Raw genomic sequence first — 21140 nt, 5'->3', positions numbered from 1 at the left:
TAAAAGAGGAATAGTGCCATTCTCCTTCCCTTCCTCCTTTTATGAATGGCTGGAATGCAAACCTAATGAATGGTTAAGGTCCCAGTAGCCATCCTAGACCTTCAAGTGACCTTGGCAATGAAAACAGAGCAAAGTGAAAATACAAAATAGGTGTCAGAGATCACAGAGACACATCTCAGCCTTGCCCTGACTTCCTTTTAGCTTGTACATGACAAAGAAATACTAGTCTTGGAGCACCTGGGTGCCTCCGTCAGTTGAATGTCAGACTCTTGGTTTCTGCTCAGGTCACAATGCCATGCTTCCTGGGTTTGAGCCCCATGTCAGGCTCTGGGATGGCAGCAGGGAGCCTGCCTGGGATTCTGTCTCTCTTCCCTCTCTCTGCCTCTCCGCCATGTGCACTGTCTCGGTACTTGTCCTTCCTCCATTTCCAGTGAGTCTGCACAAAGCAAGCCAGTATTAGGGGCCACAATAAATCAACTTAGGAACAGCTCAGAATGACACCAAGACATTTCTAAAATTTGACATGTCTAAAAGATTACTTTGTCAACAATTGTGAATAAATGATTTTTTTCTTTTTTTTTTAATTTTTTAATGTTATTATTCATTATTGAGACAGAGAGAAACAGAGCATGAATGGGGAAGGGGCAGAAAGAGAGGGAGATACAGAATCTGAAGCAGGCTGGCTCTGAGCTGTCAGCATGGAGCCCGATGCGGGGCTCGAACCCACAAACCGTGAGATCATGACCCGAGCTGAAGCCAGACACTTAACTGACTGAGCCACCCATGCTCCCCATTAACACATTTATTTTCAACTTAAGGTTAAGCAAGTTTAGCAGTAAGCAAAAACAAACTCACTGATACAAGTACAGCAATCAGTGGGTCTGGGACTTGATGTAACCACCGTAATTGCTGATTCTAAGATACACATTTTAACAACTCTAGAATCGGGTCCAATCTTTCGATCAATGCAGCTTATATTTGATGAAATACGTTAGATGATGTTCACTGAATGTCTACTACGTCACAGCTCAGGGCTTGATATTTCACAGACATTTTCTTATCTGTCCCCACAGTTACACCGGGAAGCAATAATCATTGCCATTTTAAGGTGAGAAACGGAGGTCTGGCACTTCTAAGAAAGTGAGGAAATCACAGTAGCATGCTGCAACATGACCATGTGAACATATGATTACACAGACCATGTGCCCCATGATACCCCAGTTTGGCTACTGCTTTGTTACGTTGTGTTACATGTTTGTAAATACAAACTTATTTAAGCAAAAATGAACCAGAAGACAGAATGTAACACGATAATTATAACAAGCAATGTAATCACTGACACCTACAACCATTTACTGAGTGTTTATTATGAGCCAGCTACTGTGCTAGGACACATTTCATTTCCTTGTGACTTGTGACTATTATAAATGTCATTTTGAAGGTGAAGAACTTGAAGCTTGGATTGGAGTTTCAGTAGTTATCCTGGGTCCTGCAGACGCGGTAAAGTTGGGACTCAGACACCTGCTATCTGACACCGAGGCCTCTCTCTTCATCATAGGATCCAGTGTCGGGGGCAAACTCAAGGCCTCAGGGGACCATGGGATGGGCCATGAGATAAGGGGATGGGATGGCCAGATAGAAGGAAGGAGAATGACAGGCCAAGGTAAATCAGATATGCTTCTGGGAGATTCTGTAAGTGGGGGACCAGGGGATGCTTGTGCAGAGTCACTGGATGAAACCAGTGAGAAAGGACTTATGGTAGCAGCTTTCTAGAAGAGCACAGAAGTAGAAACATCTGGGAAATGGGAGGAGCAGGCAGGATTTGTGGGTCACAAAGTAAAGGGCAATGCGGAGTGGGAAGGCCAACACTCAGAGAACTCAGAGCATTTCCAGCCCTGAAGTAATCCTCAGGCTTATTCTAGAAGGTACCACTGGATGCTTCCTAGAGGTGCCTCCATATTCATACCGTAGGGAAGCGGGGAGGGACAGATGCCCCCCTCACCAACTCTGATGGAGACTCCACATACATCCTCACTTACCACATGAGAAAAAAGCCCAGGGAAAGAAAGTAACTGGCCAACCATCGCAGAGGCATGAGGTATGCAGCTGAGAATCCAGGATTCTGTCTGACTCTAAAAACCTAAACTAATTACTGGTGACAGAAATCGCAACAGTGGTTGCCTCTGGTGGGAGGGGCTTGACTGGAAAGAGACATGAGGGAACTTTCTGGAGTGCTGGAAATATTCTATGTTCTGATGATAATTACACACATGTATACATTTGACAAAGCTTGTCAAACTATATACCTGAAAGCTGTATATTCGGTCATAACCCACACACCTCAATTTAAAACAAGTTTATAAAGCTCTTGAGCTTCTCTCCCTAACTCATGCATTCTCCCAAAGGAGAAAACTTCCTCCTAGAGTGTGAAAAAATATTCCTCTTTCTTGCATAAAGCACACACCCACACCCACACATACACAGAGTACATAAACAGGTATATCCAGTGTCTGTGTTACCCAAACTTCATGGGAGGGATGATGGGGGGGGATGTCTTAAAAGGGCTCCTTAAGGGAAAGGTAATAACAAATAGTTAAGAAACAGTGCCTGGGCGCCTGGGTGGCTCAGTTGGTTAAGTGTCTGACTTTGGCTCAGGTCATGATCTCATGGTTCGTGGGTTCGAGCCCCACTTTGGGCTCTGTGCTGACAGCTCAGAGCCTGGAGCCTGTTTCAGATTCTGTGTCTCCCTCTCTCTCTGTTCCTCCCCCACTCATGCTCTCTGTCTCTCAAAAATAAACATAAAAAAGAAAAAGAAGAAAGAAACACTCTGCCCTAACTCATTGCTACCTCTCCTTCCAAAATTCCCTTCACACTACAGTCTGGTCATGGCTTCCATTCTTTTCTTCCAAGGAACCATATTGCTTTTTTAGATTTCTTCTATATGGAATAAGCCCTGTGTGTGTGTGTGTGTGTGTGTGTGTGTGTGTGTGTGTGTACACACCTACCCATGTGAATGAATTGCAACCATGTACTTGCACACACATGTGTACACAATGCACACACACACACACACACAGAAAGTGCACAGACACACTCAGGCTCAGTTGATTTCTATCTGTTCTTTAGATCTCAGATCTCAGCTCAGGCTTCTCCCTGGGGTAAGTCCTCCCTGTCTTTCTTCCTACTGTCCTACAAAAATCAGAAATTCTGTCCTTTTCTTCATTGCGCTCATCTGTTGGTAATTATATATTTAAGAGTGGAGTCGGTTGATTCCTGTCTCTCTCCTTCTCTAGACTGAAGATCCCCTGAAAGCCTGAGACGGGGTCTGGTGCATGATGGGAGGCAGGAAATACCAATGGAGCAGAGGTGTGGCATTGCCCTGGCTTCGGGAGGCTGTCAGAGCCTGGCATGGAGCCAACTCACCGGTCAGCAAAGGGCCCACAGCAGCCACGGGGTCTGAGCTGAGGCCCCGAGAAGTGGCCTCTTGTGCAGGCAGGGCCCCCCAGGCAGAGTGGCCATCTCTCTCCCCACCCCAGTCACACCTAGTGGTGAGCAAGGGGACACTGACCCTACCACTTTCTGTCAACTAAGGGACGACACAGCCAGATGTGTAGCGCGGGACATAAGACCTTTTATTTCCACACACGACTTTGCTGAACTCAACTGGAAAAGAACCACATTGAATACAGTTAACAGATGCATTTTTTTCATCTGTGTTGATCATCATCCCACAAGTCGCGGCGGCGATGCCCAAACTGTCTTGCTTAATTTAATTAGGAACTTCCGACGTTTTGCCCAACCTGGCCTCTCCTGGTTCAGAAGGAAAATTCCATGGGATGTGCAGGTTTGTTGCTATAAGGAGGAAAGTCCGAAAGGCAGAATTGTTACTTTTTCCCTCCATATAAGAAATAGGAATTTTTGAAAGGGATGATAAGAGAACACAATGACCCCTAATGCCTTGCTCTGACTCAGATAGTTCTGTTTCTATATAAACACACAAAGAAACAAACAAAGAGAAAAGAGGCCCTGTAAGTCCACATCCATCAATTCATCACAGCAGGAAACAAGAGAAGAAGCCAGGAGTCTTGAAATCCCTCCCAGGGTTGGCACTGGTTGCATGAAAAACTTGAACACTGTTTCTCACAGGATTTCATTATTCCCACCAGGAAAAAAAAATAAACTTTCCAGAAAAGAGCAAGGATACCTTTTGTTCCTTATTTGTAAATATGGCTCAAATTCCTTCACAGTGTGAAGGCTGAATGGTTTGCTCTGACAAGTATTTGGTTAAACTAACAAAAGTGAATATTCTGCACCTTTCACTTGGGTGATCGAGTGCTGACCCAAGTGAGTGGTTGGTGCCAAGAATAGAAATTATTTATTTGATCTTCAAGCCAACGCAGGTGAGCACGTGACCACCCAAACAATGCATTTTGAATTAAATACTAATTCTTCCCACAAGAGACAGCAAAGGTCATGCATCCATGAGCAGTTTAGAGGAATTCAAGGTCATATTGGGCTCCTCTATTAGGCTCTGCCTCAGGGGTTTGTAATTTTTGAAATAATGCAATCAGAAGCATTAGTAGGGCTTTGAGTCAGAGAAACCAGGTTTGGATCTACTTCTGACATTTGTAAACTGGGTGACTTCCGGAAAGAGACTAACTGGGTCTCAGTTTCCTCATTTGCAAAGTTGGAAGCACACAACCCACTCACCTTCAAAAGTGATAAGAACAACACACGAGGGAATGCATATGAGATGTGTGAGGACACAGCGCACGTATTCAATGGGTGAATTCCTCAGCCGTTCTATGAAAGCACGGGTTCATTGGCTCATTCAACAAATGTGTTTCCAGCACATACTAAATTGTCAGGAATTGTGCTAAGTTCTGGGAATATAGTATTTAAGACAGACAAGGTCCCTACATTTATGGAGCTACTAGAGACAGATAGCTAATAAACATATAAGTAGTATGTTCAGATTCTGATAAATATTATGTCTTGAAAATATAAGACAGGATAATGTGGTAAAAAATAACTGGAAGAAAATAGGGAGAATATCACAGGATATTTAAGGAAGCTTCCTCTGAAAAACTGACATTTAATCTGAGACTTGAATGACAATGGTGAAACCAGTCACCCAGACTTTGGCAGGAAAGCGTGGTATTTGGGAGGGACGGAGGCAAGGCCAATGGAGCTTTAAGCAAAACAGGGTAGAAGATAATGTTATTGTCAGTAGGTCCTGATCATGGACACTGTCGTCCATGGGAAGGCATCTGAAACTTATTCTCATTGTAATGGGAAGCCATTAGAAGATTTTAAGTGCCAGAGTCGCTTAATTCACTTAATTCGGTTTACTTGAGGGCAGACATAGATACAATTAAGATGTATCTGTGAAATGTAAAAATTCTGCCCTGACTATAGTGAAGGACAGCTACTAGAGGTAAATAAAATAAAGTTCTGATAAATCATGTGGTCCAGAAATGGGTTTCAATTTGATAGGATTGAAAGAAAAAAAGGGATGTCCTTCAAGGTTCTGACGTGATGCCATGTTTAAGTGATTAGCCCTCTTCAGATTCTGTGTCTCCCTCTCTCTCTGCCCCTCCCCTGCTCAAGCTCTCTCTCTCTCTCTCTTTCTCAAAAATAAATACACATTAAAAAAAAATTAAGTGATAGTCATTAGACTGTAGCCTATGGTCTGGGGAAGAAACGATTTCTGTTCAAGGTAAAAGAAAAGAGGTAAGAAATAGAATTATTCCTCCTGGACCCGTCTCTTCCCCTAGGATTTTAGTGTTTAGATGCTGATAATAAATGGCCTAATGTACAGAAAGGGCCTAGCGTGGTGCAGGGTCAGGCACGCAGAAGACAATAAATTCTGGTTCCTTCTCTTCTTCCCTCCTTCCCCCTTTGCCTTGAAATGAACTATGGTCTACTGCTATGTAATTCCTAACAGATGAGTGAAGAGTTGCCAAAGAGAAAGTATAGCAAACAACCTCCCCTAATTGAAAATGCATTCAATGGTTGACTAAACTTTTGAGGCTGGCCATATTGCATGCTACATTCTAGAGTTGTAATGCCCAATGAAGATCCCCTGAGTTGGAGGCTTACAGATTTCATCTTTTAAACAAAAGAACCCTCTAAAGAAAACAGCTCCAGATCCAAAGGTGCCGCGTCAGGTGAGGATTTTGACGGCCCCACAGCTGTTGTTATGTAGGCACAGAGGAGAGGGGTACAAAACAACATAGCAACCTGATTAGAAAAGATGAGACTAATTGTTCTCTTTTTTATGAGGGTCTCGAGTCAGACAAAACTAAAAATAAAGTAACAGTTTTGGGTCTCTTGTAACATTGCAGCCCATGTAGGTCTCTGGGAATAATCATGTTCTCACTGCATGGAGAACAGGGAAGGGAAGGGAAGGAACTTACTGGAGGAAAGACAAACTTTTTTTGGGGAGGGGGGCGCTCATGTGAGCAAGAGACAGAGAGAGACAGAGAGAGAGACAGAGAGAGAGAAGAGAGAGAGAGAAGTGGGGCTCACCCAGGGCTCGAGCTCATCGAAACCAGGGCTGGACCTCATCTTATGTGGGACTTGAGCCCATGAACTGTGAAATCATGACCTGAGCCAAAGTCAGATGTTTAACCTACTGAGCCACCCAGGCACCCAAGACAAACTTGTCAAACAAGCTTGAGATCACATAAAAGTCTAATAACTGACCAAAACATGTAAAACTCAACTCCATTTACAACTGAGGTCAGATTGGAACCCTCCCTGCTCTCTGTGTTTTCAGGTCCCCTGCCCTGCATCCCAGCAACCCCACCCTGCAGCCTCGCTGCCTGATCCAGCCGCACCGCCTCAGCCAGCAGTGCGGAGGGCCAGGGTGGAGGGATGTGGAGCCACGGGGCTAAGTGGCCCAGGCACAAGGCCCTAGATTACTCTACTCCAGTCCAGAAGAGAACTGGGGTAGACCTCACCACTTCCCCAGAAGACTCATGTTCTCTGAAGTTCTAGACGTTCTACAGAAGTAAGTTTTAATACACGTGAGGGTGTCCTCTCATTATGGATTAAGGATTCCACTTAAATGGGGCAAGGAACTCTCCTTTGGGACTGGGACAGTCTAGAAATGTTCATTGGGGGAAATGGCCCTCAGTCTCTTCAGTCTGTGGTCTGCCCTGTCCATAGGCGGGTGGCCCACATCGTAAAACTTTCCAATCCCCGTAAAAAGGTGAAATAAAAGAGATACACGGTACACATGAGAAACTTAGCCACAAAACGATCTCCGTTTCGGCAAGTAAAGTAGTGAAATTCAGCAGCCATAGTCACTAAGGCTTATGGGCAAGGCTTTGTTCACATCAGAAAGCAGGAGAAAACCAGGACTATGACCCGAGGGGTGAGTCTGGCATTCCACAGAGAGAAGGGCACTGAAGACAAATTGACACAATCTGCAGCGTCTCCTGCCAGTCACAGGTGCTAAAAGGAGGCTTCTGGCCAGAATGTTGGCTCATTTCTCCCAGCTCAACCGAGCAGGTCAGTCATTGCCCAGGTCAGCGGGCAAGTCCCTCCCGGGGGGAGGGCCCCCCCGCTCCCACCCTCCCAGAGCACTGTACAGCCACACACATCGCCCCACAGTGCCCCCCAGACACCTGTGAACAGCAACAGTATGTGACAGGGCGGTGGAAATAAGCCTCTAGGACTGGATTATACATATGGATTTTTATGTAAGTGGAGTTAATCCATGGCAAATCAATATGGTAAACTAGGAAACTGTTCAGGGTTTTCTAGGAGAAAATAATGGACTAAGTAATCTAAATGAGTGTATTACACAGTAAGTTATATGCCCTCTGTCACCTTCATTCAACCAGTAGTACAATCAAAAATATATCTCTATATATTCAACCCAACACAGAGTTTGACCTGAATAGTCTTTTTAAAAAAGTTTTTACAAAAAATTTATTCATTTTTGAGAGACAGAGAGAGACAGAGCATGAACAGGTGAGGGGCAGAGAGAGAGAGGGAGACACAGAATCCAAACCAGTCTCCAGGCTCTGAGCTGTCAGCACAGATACAGGGCTTGAACTCACAGACAGCAAGATCATGACCTGAGTCGAAGTCAGATGCTTAACTGACTGAGCCACCCAGACGCCCCCAATCTGAACAGTCTTAATGCTCTATCTTAACAATCCTAAGATTCCATTTGAGTGTTTCTATTAAATGATAAAATGCTATATTAGACAATTTAAACAAAAAAAAATTTTTTTTTTTGCTCGCTGGACTTACCAGAATTCCCAATATGCTAACATGCTTTGTGCATTCCCAAAATGGGGATAAAGCGTACAGTAGTTAAAAATGGTTTTGATCACAGAAATGCAGGTCAGGGCATTTTGCTGGGCCAGAGAGCTGTAAAACACAACTTCAGGAAAGGCTGCTCTAAGACATTCTATACTTCTCTAAAACATATGAAAACCACTGCACACCCCTTGAGAGACTAAGAATATAAACCTTGTGAAGTATTAGCTTGTGAAATTGAAAGCCATGCATCAGATGACCCACCGATCAGGGTGTATATGTTAAGGGGTTAATTGACTGACAATGTTTACATGTTTTTCATATTAATCAATAAAAATGGACTAAGATCGGTTATGTGGCCAAACAAAACAAGGTCTTTAGCTGTAGTGTAAATCCACTGCTTCCCCCAAAGCAAATATGCCTTAAGTCAGAGTCTGGTGTGAGTGAGTGCATGCTCAGTACTAGTACACTCTGCCAAAAATAACTTATACTAGGTGCTTTACTATGGAAATAAAACATAAAACTCTTCCCCCAGCCAAGAGTTCCATTAGAAAATGATAAATTCAGCCTCGGCACAGATACAAATGCTCGCCCTTTATGCTCCCGGCCAACTTTCCTACTCCCAGTTTCTTTGGTGCTGTGCCCACTGCAGACCAAGGGGGTAGGAAGGAAGGGTCTGTCACACAGACAGGCACGACCAACAAGGCCTCTGCAACTTGCCCAGAGCACAGAACCTGGTGACCCTGTGGCTTCCTGCGTGAATGAGGTTTTCAAACCAGGACGTGGAGTGAACCCCGCATCATACAGCGCTCATGACCCAGACTGGCTGTGATCTGCGCCCTGGGCACCCTTGAGCTGGTCTCTGCTGCACACCTATCTTTGCCAGTGAGTAAACCGATGCCAGAGGCTGAGTGCTGGGACTCAGAGCTGTGAAGATCCAAGTCATGCCTATCGCTTTACTGGTTTCCTGCTCCAGGAAAAGGACTTTGGGGAGAGGATGAGAGTGTAGAAGGAACAAGCAGAGGAATGATCTAGCTTTCAAGCTTTCTGCTTCCTCCCAAGGGCCCAGATAATTAAGACATCAAGTGTCCTCTGTGAACCATTTTCCAGATGACAGAACAACAGTGGGCGAGGTAAAGGTGTTTTGAAGCAGAAAACCAATGCTTTCCACATCCTCTTACAGCACATTGTATTTTTGTATAAATAAAAACGTGACAGATGTGACTACATGTACCCTGGTGAGCACTGAGTAAAATCAATATGTTGTACACTGAAACATTTATATGTTAATGCATTTGTATAACATATATGATAATTACACTCAATTAAAAAGCTTAAGAAACCAATGCATAGGTATAAGTACATATATATTTATATATGTACATATATATGTGTATATATAATACAAGTAGTCTGGAAGAATATAAATCAAACTGTCAACAGAACTACGCTTCAACGTATGTCAATTATACTCAATAAAGCCGCTTAAAGTTAATGTTGATAGTGGTTATCTCTTACTTATGAAAGACTATAGGCAACTGTAATTTTTTTCCTGCTCGTCTGTATTTTCTAAATCTTCTTAACTCCAGATGCATTACTTTAGCACCAAAAAAAATCTAAAAGTTATTTTCAAAAATCTTTCACAATTCATTCAACTTTTTTTGACGTTTGTCTTATGCTTTACACCTTATAAAGTGTTTCCACGTATTTAATCCACAAAACAGCAGAAGGAAATAGGATTATTGTTTCAGAGAGGAAGAAACAGGCTCTGGGATATTTCCAGAACTTGTCCAAAGTCAAAGAGCTAGAAGGGAGCAGAACCAAAATGGGAACTCAGATCTCCTCTTCCAAGGTCTATCACTTCTCACTATTTGCTGTCCCGTATGGTCTAAGCATGTCCCACTGGCTGCCTAAATCCTCCAGGAATATATTTTGTATACAACCAAAGCAGTGGAGTTATTATATAAGATTTAAGCAAAAAGCAACTACTTTATGTTCAAACTCAGTATTGGTTAAGGGGAGAGATGTGAAAAACCAAGGGCGGGTTAGAGACCAATGAGGTACCATCAAAGCAATAGGAAACCTTTTCCCTCCTAAGGGCTACCTCACACACTCTTGGCTTCATTTCAACCCTCTTCAGAAAGGGAAAAGGAAACTTGACTGAAATGACAGCAAAACACTCGGGAGATAAAGCAAACAAGGAAACAAGGCTAGAGGTATTTAGACATTGCAGGATTGGAGGTACCTTCATTCCCGCTGCCGCTGCAGGGCCGCTGGGATCCACGGCCTGAATGTGGCATGGCTTACTTCCTCGGACCACAAAGCCCCAACCAACGGCGTCACCAACAATCTGGAGAGGAAAACCACAATTAGTAATCTAGAAGACGGTCCCTGGCAATTTGCCTGTCCTTCCAAGAGAAAGAAAACCAGCCCAGGATTAAGCATCTACTCTGGCATATCTCTTCCCCATTCCATCTGTATCTTGTCAGAACAGAACACTTTGCTTCTAGCACAAACACAGGTATATCTTTGCAGAGAAGGTGGTCAAGGGACACCTGTTAGGCAGAAAGAAGCTTCCTCTCTGAGGGCACTACTCGGTAAATAACTGGCAGACTGCCTCTTTCTTAGACTGCTATGGAAATTAATATCAGGCTCTAGTGGAAAATTTAGAAGAGTATGAAAACATGGCTGAAATTTCTCTCCAGACCCAATTTCTGTTCCAAGCTATTCTTTTCCCCAGGGTTCAACAGATACTTTCTTGATGATCTTGCTACATTCGTCAAGTCCAAAGAAACATTTTATATTACTAACAGGGGGAAATAGGAAGAGTTTTAGCTGTCTTGAAACACAACCTCTACCAAGAAAAGAAAGTGAGTAAGTACATAAAGTTCACAATTTACAAGTAGATGCTAGTCCAAAAGCTGTTTGACACTGGAGGATGCCTCTTCCTAGAGAATGATTAGGATTGGCAGTTACATTCCCTGAGCAGGTCCAAGACAGGTCTATCATATGTACCCCGACTGAAATACAGATGAAACACATCCACAATCACTAGCAACGCTGGCATTTAAATTTAAAACAAAACAAAACAAAACATAAAACAAAACCATACTTAAAACTATAATCAACTGTTTCTTGATTGCTGGAGACTGAGGGCAAGGCAGGGAAGCAAATACAATTTTTTAAAATATTTATTTGGAGAGAGAGAGAGAGATGGGGAGAGCACAAGTAGGGAAGGGACAGAGAAAGGAGACAGAGAATCCCAAGCAGGCTCCTGATGAGAGGCTCAATGTCACGAACTGTGAGATGATGACCTGAGCCAAAATCAAGAGTCTGCTGCTTAACCAACTGAGTCACGCGGATGCCCCAGCAAATGCAATTTTTGTAGACATTCTTGAAAAGTTGTTTAGGCCCTTCACTGGCTTTCGGGTTTACTGGTAGTAGTTCATTATACCTAATCTCACTTCCAAAGGTATAGTTTACCTTTTCCCCTGATACAGACATATGTCTGGTGCTTTTTTCATACCTACTGGCAATGACTGGACTCATCCTGTCTAAACTCCTCAGTGCCCAGATGTGAAGTTTTCCTCGACAAGTGTTTGCCTGAATGGGTATGGAAGGATTTTCTTTTCTTTTCTTTCTTTTTTTTTTTTTTTTGGTCCCTGAGGTAATAAAACAGAAGTGAGACGGTTGGAGGAAGAGGAGAAGTGTTCTAAAGAGGATGTTGACGTGGTTTTGTGTAGAGACTGAGAGAAAGAGGCTGGGGAAGGAGAGAGGGCGAGGTGCCGTCAAGCAGAGCGCTCAGATTCTGTTTGAGGAAAGCCACTGGGTGGGGGGTGGTTGTAGAAAGAATGCTGGAGAACCTCCAGGAAGCAGCAGGTGGCCCAGAGGTGCTCACAGGCACACAGTGCTCCCAAATCCTGTGCTTGGATCACTTAGCACTGTCGGAAGCAACATTCCTCATGGTAGAACAAATCATCCCATGGTTTTCTTTTTTCCCCTAAAGACTCCTCTAATGTCTAAAATGATTGTTAGGATTAACTCTAACACAGAAGGAATTATTGGCATTATTTGCACCACCATTTGCCTTCAGGTCTGTAATTATATTAGACTAAGTAATGGAAATTTTTTCTTAAGGCCTCATCAAAGGAATTTAAAAGGCTGTATTTATCATAAATCATGTCAAGCCCTAATGCATTTTAGTGCCCAAGGGTCAGGAAAATCCAGTTATAATTATACCCCCAAACAAAAGGAAAATTAGAAGGTTTTCCATTCTATCCCTTAGCTACACATTGAGACACTGACATGTGGACATGACACAGAAAATGAGCAGGAGGAAAACCCAAACGATGAACCTACCGTGAACGTCTTCCTTGCATATGGAGCCCCGGGAGTCAGGAGTTCTTCCGACGTTACGGGCCTCTTCAACACTGTAAGACAGACACAAGGTCAAGGTGCAAATCCGTCTGGCCCCTCGATCATTCATTCAGCAGAGATTTACTGACTGCCGCATATAAGACCATCAGCGAGCACATGTGGTGAAGATCCCTGCCTCACAGTTTATATTCCAGCTGAATACAGACAAAATATTAGCAAACGCGAATAACCCTAAGCCTAACTTACAGAGCCATGGAAAGAAGAAATGGCACAGGGTGAAGGGAAGCCAAATGCCAGCGGTGGGGATAAGGTGGGTTGATATTTTTCTATAAAGAAAAAGCTTTCAGGATGCCTGAGTGGCACAGTTGGTTAAGTGGCCAACTTCAGCTCAGGTCATGCTCCCATGGGTTCATGAGTTCAAGCCCTGCATCGGGCTCTGTGCTGACAGCATGGAGACCATTTTGGATCCTCTGTCCCCTTTCCTTTGCCCCCACCCACTTGCCTGTGTTCTTTCTCTCTCAAAAAGAAATAAATTAAAAAAAAAAAGAAAAGGTTTTCTAGTTCTCACATTTTTTCCTTTGGAATCCTGATACATATTCAACAGATCAAAGTCAAGAGAAAAACCTGACTCTAGCGGTCTGATCATCAGGTTTCAAGAGCTAACTCCACGTGACATACTGCACATGTCCCAGTCACCCAAGCGTCACTTACTTCCTTGTCAATATCCCAGACTGCACGCACACGTTCACTGCCGTTTTCCCTGAGTGGTAATACTAGAAAAATGTTCTGCATATGCAGCGGGTGCTAGGCTCTATGCTAGATAACTCTAAATATATCATCTCATTTAATCACCCTGAGAACTATATAGTTAGGCTCCTCGTTGTCCCTATTTTATTGATGGGAAAACATACATTTAGAAAAGTTAAAAATAGCTTCAGGTTGCCTGGGTGGCTCAGTGAGTTAAGCACCTGACTGACACTTGATTTTGGCTCAGGTTATGATCAGACAGCTCATGAGATGGGGCCCTGCATCGGGCTCCATGCTGACAGCGCTTGTGCTCTCTCTCTTTCAGAAATAAATAAACATTAAAAAAATGTTTAAAAGAAAAGAAAGAAAAGCTCAATAGCTTTGTTCCAGGTCTCAACTCAATAAGTAGCAGAATCAGGATTCAAACTCAGGCATTTGACCCCAGCACCCATCAGTCACGGGACTCCAGGGCTCCTCTCAGGCCATGCCCTCTCCGTAAGCAGAAGACAAGACTCAACATCTCTGGAGGGTAGTAATGTGTTGGCCTCCTCAGACATCTGTTCTTACCATCTCACTGCTATTGCCCACGAGATGTCAAAGACGGCAGCCAATTCTTGACTTGCTGGCTGCTTAAAAACCTGCCAATATGGCAGCCCCTCCTTACCTATGAGGATACGTTCCAAGACCCCCACGTGCCTGAAACCACGGAACAGTACTGAACCCTACATACACTACAGTTTTTCCTCTCCATACATACCTATGATAAAGCTTAATTTATAAATTAGTCACAATAAGAGATCAGCAGCAATAACTAGTAATAAAATAGAACAATTATAATAATACACTGTAATAAAAGTCATGCGACTCTCTCTCAAAATATCTCATTGTCCTGTACTCACTCTTCCTGTGATGAAGTGAGGTGATATAATACCTCTGGGATGAGACAAAGTGCGGTACGTGATGGAGCCTGAGGCCACCCTTGACCTTCTGACACTATATTAGGAGGAGGATCATCTGCCTCCAGGTTGAGGTTGACTTGGGAAACTGACCTCACGGAAAGGGAAAAGGGGGACCATGGTAATGAACTTCTCCATCCATCCTGTGCTCACCAAGCACTGGAGAGAGAACTGCTATAGCGGCCCAGAGAAACCAGTGAATGGGAAGCCAGGGACCATCCTAACCCAGTTACTCAGAGGTCATGAACTTGGGAGTCACAAAGAAATTGGAGGGGCCATGGCCAGCCCCCTATTCCGGCAAAGTGTGAGCTTCTAATTCTCTTTGGTGGCAGCATTCAGAGGTCACATGTCAGTCCTGGAGCATGTGTGCAGCAGAAAAAGGAAAGGCAGCACGGGCGAGACCTAGGTGACCCACCGGATAGCTTGGCCCTAACAAACACCCTCTCAGTTAAAGGCAGTGAAGGGCTTCTTGTTGAGATGACAGGTGACCAGGATGATTCTTTTTGCTTTCAGGAAGCTCATAAAAAAGAAAATGAATTCATGTCCCCCCACCCCCAAAAAAGAGGGGGTAGATGAAATATCAAGAAAAGGAGCTCTCAGATGAACAGGATGTGAGAGAAGAGGGACATGGTTGAGGATTGAGACCTTTCAATTCCTTGTCACATAATTCTTGCCCTTCTCCCAATAATCCTGTCTGGGTATATGAGTTTGGATACAGAAATCACACATACTATAATATTTGACAGTACTGACCACTGATTTTAATACACTTTCTTGTTACTGAGATATAATGACATATATAATTATATTCATTTCAGGTTATAACGTAATGACTCAATATATGTATATGTTTTGTGCAGTGATCAATAAGTCTAGTTAACAACCCTCACCTCACATAGTTATAATTTTCTTTTCTTGTAACGAGAACTTTTAAGACTCATTTTCTTAGCAACTTTCAAATACACAATACAGTATGATTAACCATAGTGACCGTGCTATATATTATACCTCCAGGACTTATTTATTTTATTTTTAAATTTTTATTTATTAATTGGGTGCGTGTGTGCGTGTGTATGAGAGAGAGAGAGAGAGAGAGAGAGAGAGAGAGAGAGAGAGAGAGAGAGAGAGAGAGAGAGAGAGGGCACGCGCGAGTGCAGAGGGGCAGAGAGACAGGATCCCAAATAGGCTCTGCATGGTTAGCACAGCGCCTGAAGTGGGTCTCAAGCTCACGAGCCCCGCCAGATCATGACCTGAGCCAAGATCAAGAGTCTGAGCTTTAACCGACTGAGCCACCCAGGCACCCCGGGACTTGTTTATAACTGGAAGTTTGTACCATTTGACCGCCTTCACCCAAACTCCGGCAACAACCAGTCTGCTCTCTCTCTCTATGAGTTTGTTGTTTTCTTTTTAGATTCCACACATCAGTTGAGACCACCAGTCTGCCTTTGTGTTTGACTCATTCCACGCAGTATAATGTTCTGCAAAATGTTGTTGCAAATAGCAGGATTTCCTTCTCTTTATGGCTGAGTAATATTCCATTGTGTATAAGCACACCTCATTTTCTCTATGCATTCATCGATCAGTGGACCCTTCGCTTGTTTCCATGTCTGGGCTATTGTAAATAATGCTTCAATGAACACGAGGTGTGGATAACATCTGAGTTAGTAATTTCCTTTTCTTTGGATAAATACCCAGAAGTGGAATGGCTAGATCATATGGTAGTTCTATTTTTAGTTTTCTGAGGAACCCACATACTGCTTCCCATAGTGGCTGCCCCACAGTGTGCATTCCCAGCAACGGTGCATGACAGTCCGTCTTCCTCCACATCCTTCCCAGTGTTTGTTATTTTCTGTCTGTTTGATAACAGACATTCTAACAGATGTGAGATGATATCTCATCACGGTTTTGAATCACAATTTACTGTAATATCTGCCCACCAATAAAATAAAATAAAATAAATTATACATAAAAATAATTATCTTAATACACTTTCTCTTTCTTCTGTTGAAAAAGATAGAAACCTTGAAGCCCAGGGAATGAAGGTTTAGCTTTCTCTTTCTGAATCCTTGGGAAGTTATTTACTCATCACAAGGACACCAACTATGGTAATTTCTGTAGTACTTTTTTTTTTTTTTTGGCTTAGGGCACTTATACACAGTACTGAAACATATATCCAGATGTAAATATAAGGATTAACCAATGTATTTAATAATTTATTTAAACCTGTGAAGGTCTGTTTCTTTGCTTGAGGAAAAAGAAATCACACATGAGCTCACCGCACCCTGGGAACCCTCTTAAGAGTGAGGGAGAAGCTTGTCAGAATGTGGGTAGGAGTTAGGACTTACAAACCACAATTAAAACAATAGAAACAACCACAATTGAGACCCAAAAAAGGCAACCTGACCTTTCTTTGGTGCCTGCTTATCAGTAAACGTTTCCCTCTGAGACAAGGCACAAGGAGAAAGAGGAAACAATACAAACGCACCTCAGGGAATGTAGATGTGTAGTTCATTTAAGTAATTAACACTCTGTTCTCATTCTACTATTGTACACAGTGGGAAGCAAGCAAAATGGCTTTAGCATGGCCGACCTTTTCCGGAAACGGAACTCTTTAGCTTCTAACTTTAGATACACCTGTCAGATTTCGATCAGGCTTCTAGAAGCCTAGTTCTAAGAATATACTTCTCTTTTCTCATTCTACCTTATCACCAGTGTTCCATTAATTGAAAAACCTGCTAGCATATGGGTGTTCAATGATTTTTCAGCCAGAGTCAGTGTGGAAGCAAGTTTCTTCATTTGCTTCATTCATTTGCTGCAAGTTACGACTCTATTCTTACAGCTAATCCTCCAGAAGGTAGCAAAAAAAAAAAAATGTTGGAGTAAAATACCCACTTGCCTAAACAATGGCATGAGACAACAGAGTTTTCTCTTAAAACCCTTTGAACAACATCCATTTGTTCTCATTCTCACTAATACATGCTTCCCACCTCCCCCCACAAAGAAATGATATGTTCATTGAGGGAAACGGCCATGACCTTTCATCTTTGTGTCCCCAAATCTGGTGACGAGGGAACAAGAGGAACCAAAGGAATGAATTTCCTTCCCTGAAGGTGATACACTGAGCCGAGGGTGAACAGGGCATTAAACAAACGGGGTCGAGGTGTTTTCAAGGCAGAGGTTATTACCATGACAGACCACACCATCTAATCCTAGGAAAGAGGTGGGTAAGGGACTTCGAGACGGCGGTAGTATCTGTGAGTTACAGGTTCCCGTGGGCTGAACAACTGATTGGGTCAAGGAAGATTTGTCTCCAAGCACAAGCTCATCAACAATCTTTGTGCCTAGATTTCTTTCTTTTTTTTTTCTGGAATGTAAAAGCCATGGCGGTTGATGAGTAGATTTTGAAACTGCAAGGCATCAGGAGTCATTTCTGGGGATAGTTGGGTTTTGCACAGATACGTGCTTCTTCCTTGGGGGTGCTGGGGCCCCAAAGACCTTAGGACTGAGAGGCTGCAGATACATTCAACAGCCTTTGGAACGACCTCTGATGGGAGCTGCCTTCCCCAAGGTCATGCCCTCTCCCTGGGGGGGAGCAGCCAACATCTAATGACTAGTTAACAGGAGGGCTTAAGAGAGATGAGTCCCGATCTGGAACAATTCTGAAGGGCCATCCCAACTCCAGAGCTCCCCCTGGGGCCAGTGCACCCTGATTCTCCCAAATGTGCACGCTTCCCTTCCATTCACCAGGACTTGGCTCATGAGCACGCTGTCACAAGACTCCCTCGCACTAGCTTCCTCGTCTGAGAATCTGCTTCCCGGGGAAGGCGGCCTGCACGTGTCCCAAGTCACAGTCACGGCCAGAAGCGGGGCTGCCTTTCAGCCACTCACCGGACTTGGGGTTGCAGAGCACAGGGGGGCTGCTGCTGAGGGTGGGGCTGCTGCTGAAGTAGCCACTGCTGCCACAGCTGCTCATGCTGCTCCTCCGCACGGCGGACACGATCTTGATCTCCTTGCTGGGGCTCACTGCGGGTGGAAGCACAGCAGTCGTGAGGCTGGTGGCCTTGGTGCCCTAGCGCACGTGGGCTTCCAGCCACCAGACACAGCTGCCATGTCACACGTGCCAGAAAAAGGCACCCTGGCCTTGGAGTCAGAGGAACAAGGATCTGAGAGGCAGCCTTTCACTCACTAATGGCACCACCTGGGGTCACTCACTTCCGTTCTCTGAGCCTCAATTTCCCCAGCTGTGAAGTGGGAATAATGCAACAGGATCAGTACAAGGAGGGGGTTATACAATGCACGTGAAAGGACTCAGCCATACAAAACGGTATTTCAAGAATGACCAAGCCCATGCTAGGCAGTCCCTGGAAGGGAGTAAATTAACTGCCGGCTATAGACTCACTGGATTAACAGTAAGAATAAATGCCTCCTGATCTAATAGCAAGTCATGAGTCACCCGGAGCCATGGAAGAAGGAGATTAACACACACGAACATATATTTCGGCTCTGGAAATGTAGGTGAGGCAGCAGTTTGGTGATCTGATCTGGTTCTCTTTGCCACAGAGCTGGTGGCTCTCAACAGGGAGAGGAGAAGAAGCTGTGTGTTCAAAGCCATAGAGAATATCCTGCTTAGTGCCTTCTAGAACATGGAAAGCACAAAATAATGACTGGCTTTGATGGTGACCATGGCCACTATATATATCCTCCTTCTCGTCAGGGTCAGTTTTGGGTCCTATTGGGCCCACAAGAAACCAGCAAACTTTTGCACTAGTAAGACGGTGAATAGTTCCCCTGCATTTGCAGGAGACTGCGGCCCCGCGGGACCACGTGACGTGTGTGTCTGAGCACACCTGACCGTCTGCTAGTGCTTACTCTCTCCTCTTGCTTCATTCTTTCTTCCACCTTAGCCACATCCTGGGAGCCCCGGGGCGAGGGGGATGGGGAGGAGACAGTATAACATAAGACCTAGAGTTAAGACACAACTGGTGTGAGATCCAACTCCGACCACCACTTTCTAATGGAGTGACCTTGGGGTAAGCCCCTCCATTGTTCCAAGCCTCAGTTTCTCCACTCACAAAATGGGGATAAGAAAAGTCCTTCCTCTTTAGGGTATTGTGAGAATTAATAAAATTCAGGCCCGGAAGCTTAGCTCAGTGCCAGGGGCACAGAAAACTCTCGGCACAGCTACAAGTACGCTTGCACCTATAAAAACCACCACCTCCGACAAATAACCACATTTTTAAGACGCACATTTTCATTGTGCCCCGGGTTTCAGGTGAAGCCCAGAATTTCCAAACCTTAGGTCACCCAATTCCTGGAGTCAATGCCAAATTTTCAGAGGAGTTGAAGATATCCCAGCAGTACCTCTTCTTCTTCAAATGACACATCAAGTTAACTTTTTCCGGATGAGTGGGGTTATCTTTGTGAACGTCTGTCAGCACCATTTCTGTCAAGGTTCATTGTAAACATGGGACTATTCGACCTTCGATGTAACGTCCTATCCTTTATGAACTCCTGGGTTTGCTTCTCACAATTTTTCTTTGTTCTGGGTCACCCCTTCATGACAGGTGGACAATGAGTGCCTTTGACTAGTCTATGCCCTCAGAAGTCTTTATTCACCATTAAAACATACAGCTTTCGAGTGCTATGATTTAGAAAACTGGATAATTAATGATGTATAAGAGTTGTTTATGAACAATACAATAAAATGAAAAATACAATAAAATGAGGGCTTAAGAGGTCTTGTTGAATGCAAATACTTAATTTTATGAAATGATCATCATGACATCTTAGTGGACTGCCCAGGAGCCCTCTGGTCATGCTAGGGGTTCCCCCCACCCCATACTTCTCAGTTATGAATAAATAAAAACGTGCTGGAGGAAATAACTTCACAAAGGGGAGGTATTATCATACTGTTTCCTAAAAGACAAATGCATGTGATCAGATTCATGGTGAAACGGACATACCGGACATAAAACTGGTAGATTTCCGATTGTCATGGCTCTGCTTCCTCAGGCAGAAGGGGCTGTCGTGGGTCTCCTGGGAAGAGGGGGACTTCTCATTGAGCAGCTCCATCAGTCTGCGCCTTCGCCGGAAGTTCATTCTGAACTGGTAGAGAAGGTTGCTGTCCACAAATGGGTGCTTGTTGGACACTGAGGAGGAGAAACAACAGATGAGCGTGACTGGCATCCTGGCCTCTGAGCACTACAGCCAGAAGGCTCCATCCAACGGGGGCAAAAGTCTTAAGAAGGAGTTTAATTCTACAGATGCCGCATGAGCTTGTAATCCACACAGGGTCCCAAATTCTTTCTACGTGCCATGCACTTTAGAAATTTGCTAATCCATTCCTCCGGAGGAGCTTTGCCTGACCTCACCCCTGACCTAAGTCAGACTCTTCCTGGTGTTGCCCCCGCCTTCTCCATCTGAGCCCCTACCACACTGCACCTGCATTGTCCATTCTCTGCCTTTCCCACTCAACTCTAGGCTCTGTGGGACAGTGATCATGGCTTCATTTAGCCCTGCGTCCCCAGTACCCAGCGAAGGGCTAGTCCCATAGCAACATGTCTATTCACTTTTTAACTTTTCTATTTTGAAATCATAGACTCAGAGAGTTGCAAAAATAATAGAGATTCCATATCCATTTGTTTGTTTGTTTTGGTGAGGGTGGGGGAGCACAGCTCTTTCTCCCAATTAAGTCACTCTGCTTAAGGGCTCAGACTGTCTGTTAATCATCCTGGCATTTAAAATCTTAGACTACCACGTGTTTGGCTCAGAGTAGGTACTCCA

At 44.1% G+C, this 21140-nt stretch overlaps 1 protein-coding gene across 1 annotated transcript in view; it reads right to left on the bottom strand.

Annotated features, from left to right (window-relative positions):
* Nucleotides 1–3636: 3636 nt before the first annotated feature.
* DEPTOR (DEP domain containing MTOR interacting protein) overlaps nucleotides 3637–21140 on the bottom strand; it is a 104868-nt gene continuing 87364 nt past the window's right edge. The window contains exons 5-9 of the mRNA XM_029923594.1: nucleotides 20321–20506; nucleotides 18246–18380; nucleotides 12637–12707; nucleotides 10523–10627; nucleotides 3637–3852 (exon numbers count right to left, since the gene is read on the bottom strand). Of these exons, the coding sequence (XP_029779454.1) occupies nucleotides 3724–3852; nucleotides 10523–10627; nucleotides 12637–12707; nucleotides 18246–18380; nucleotides 20321–20506 (626 nt within the window). The 3' untranslated portion in view covers nucleotides 3637–3723. The remainder of the gene's footprint in view (nucleotides 3853–10522; nucleotides 10628–12636; nucleotides 12708–18245; nucleotides 18381–20320; nucleotides 20507–21140) is intronic.

The sequence above is a fragment of the Suricata suricatta genome, chromosome 15, assembly GCF_006229205.1.
Source record: "Suricata suricatta isolate VVHF042 chromosome 15, meerkat_22Aug2017_6uvM2_HiC, whole genome shotgun sequence".
NCBI classification, from domain to species: domain Eukaryota; kingdom Metazoa; phylum Chordata; class Mammalia; order Carnivora; family Herpestidae; genus Suricata; species Suricata suricatta.
The sequence above is the reverse complement of the archived record's forward strand: the minus strand, read 5'-3'. Positions and strand labels throughout refer to the sequence as shown.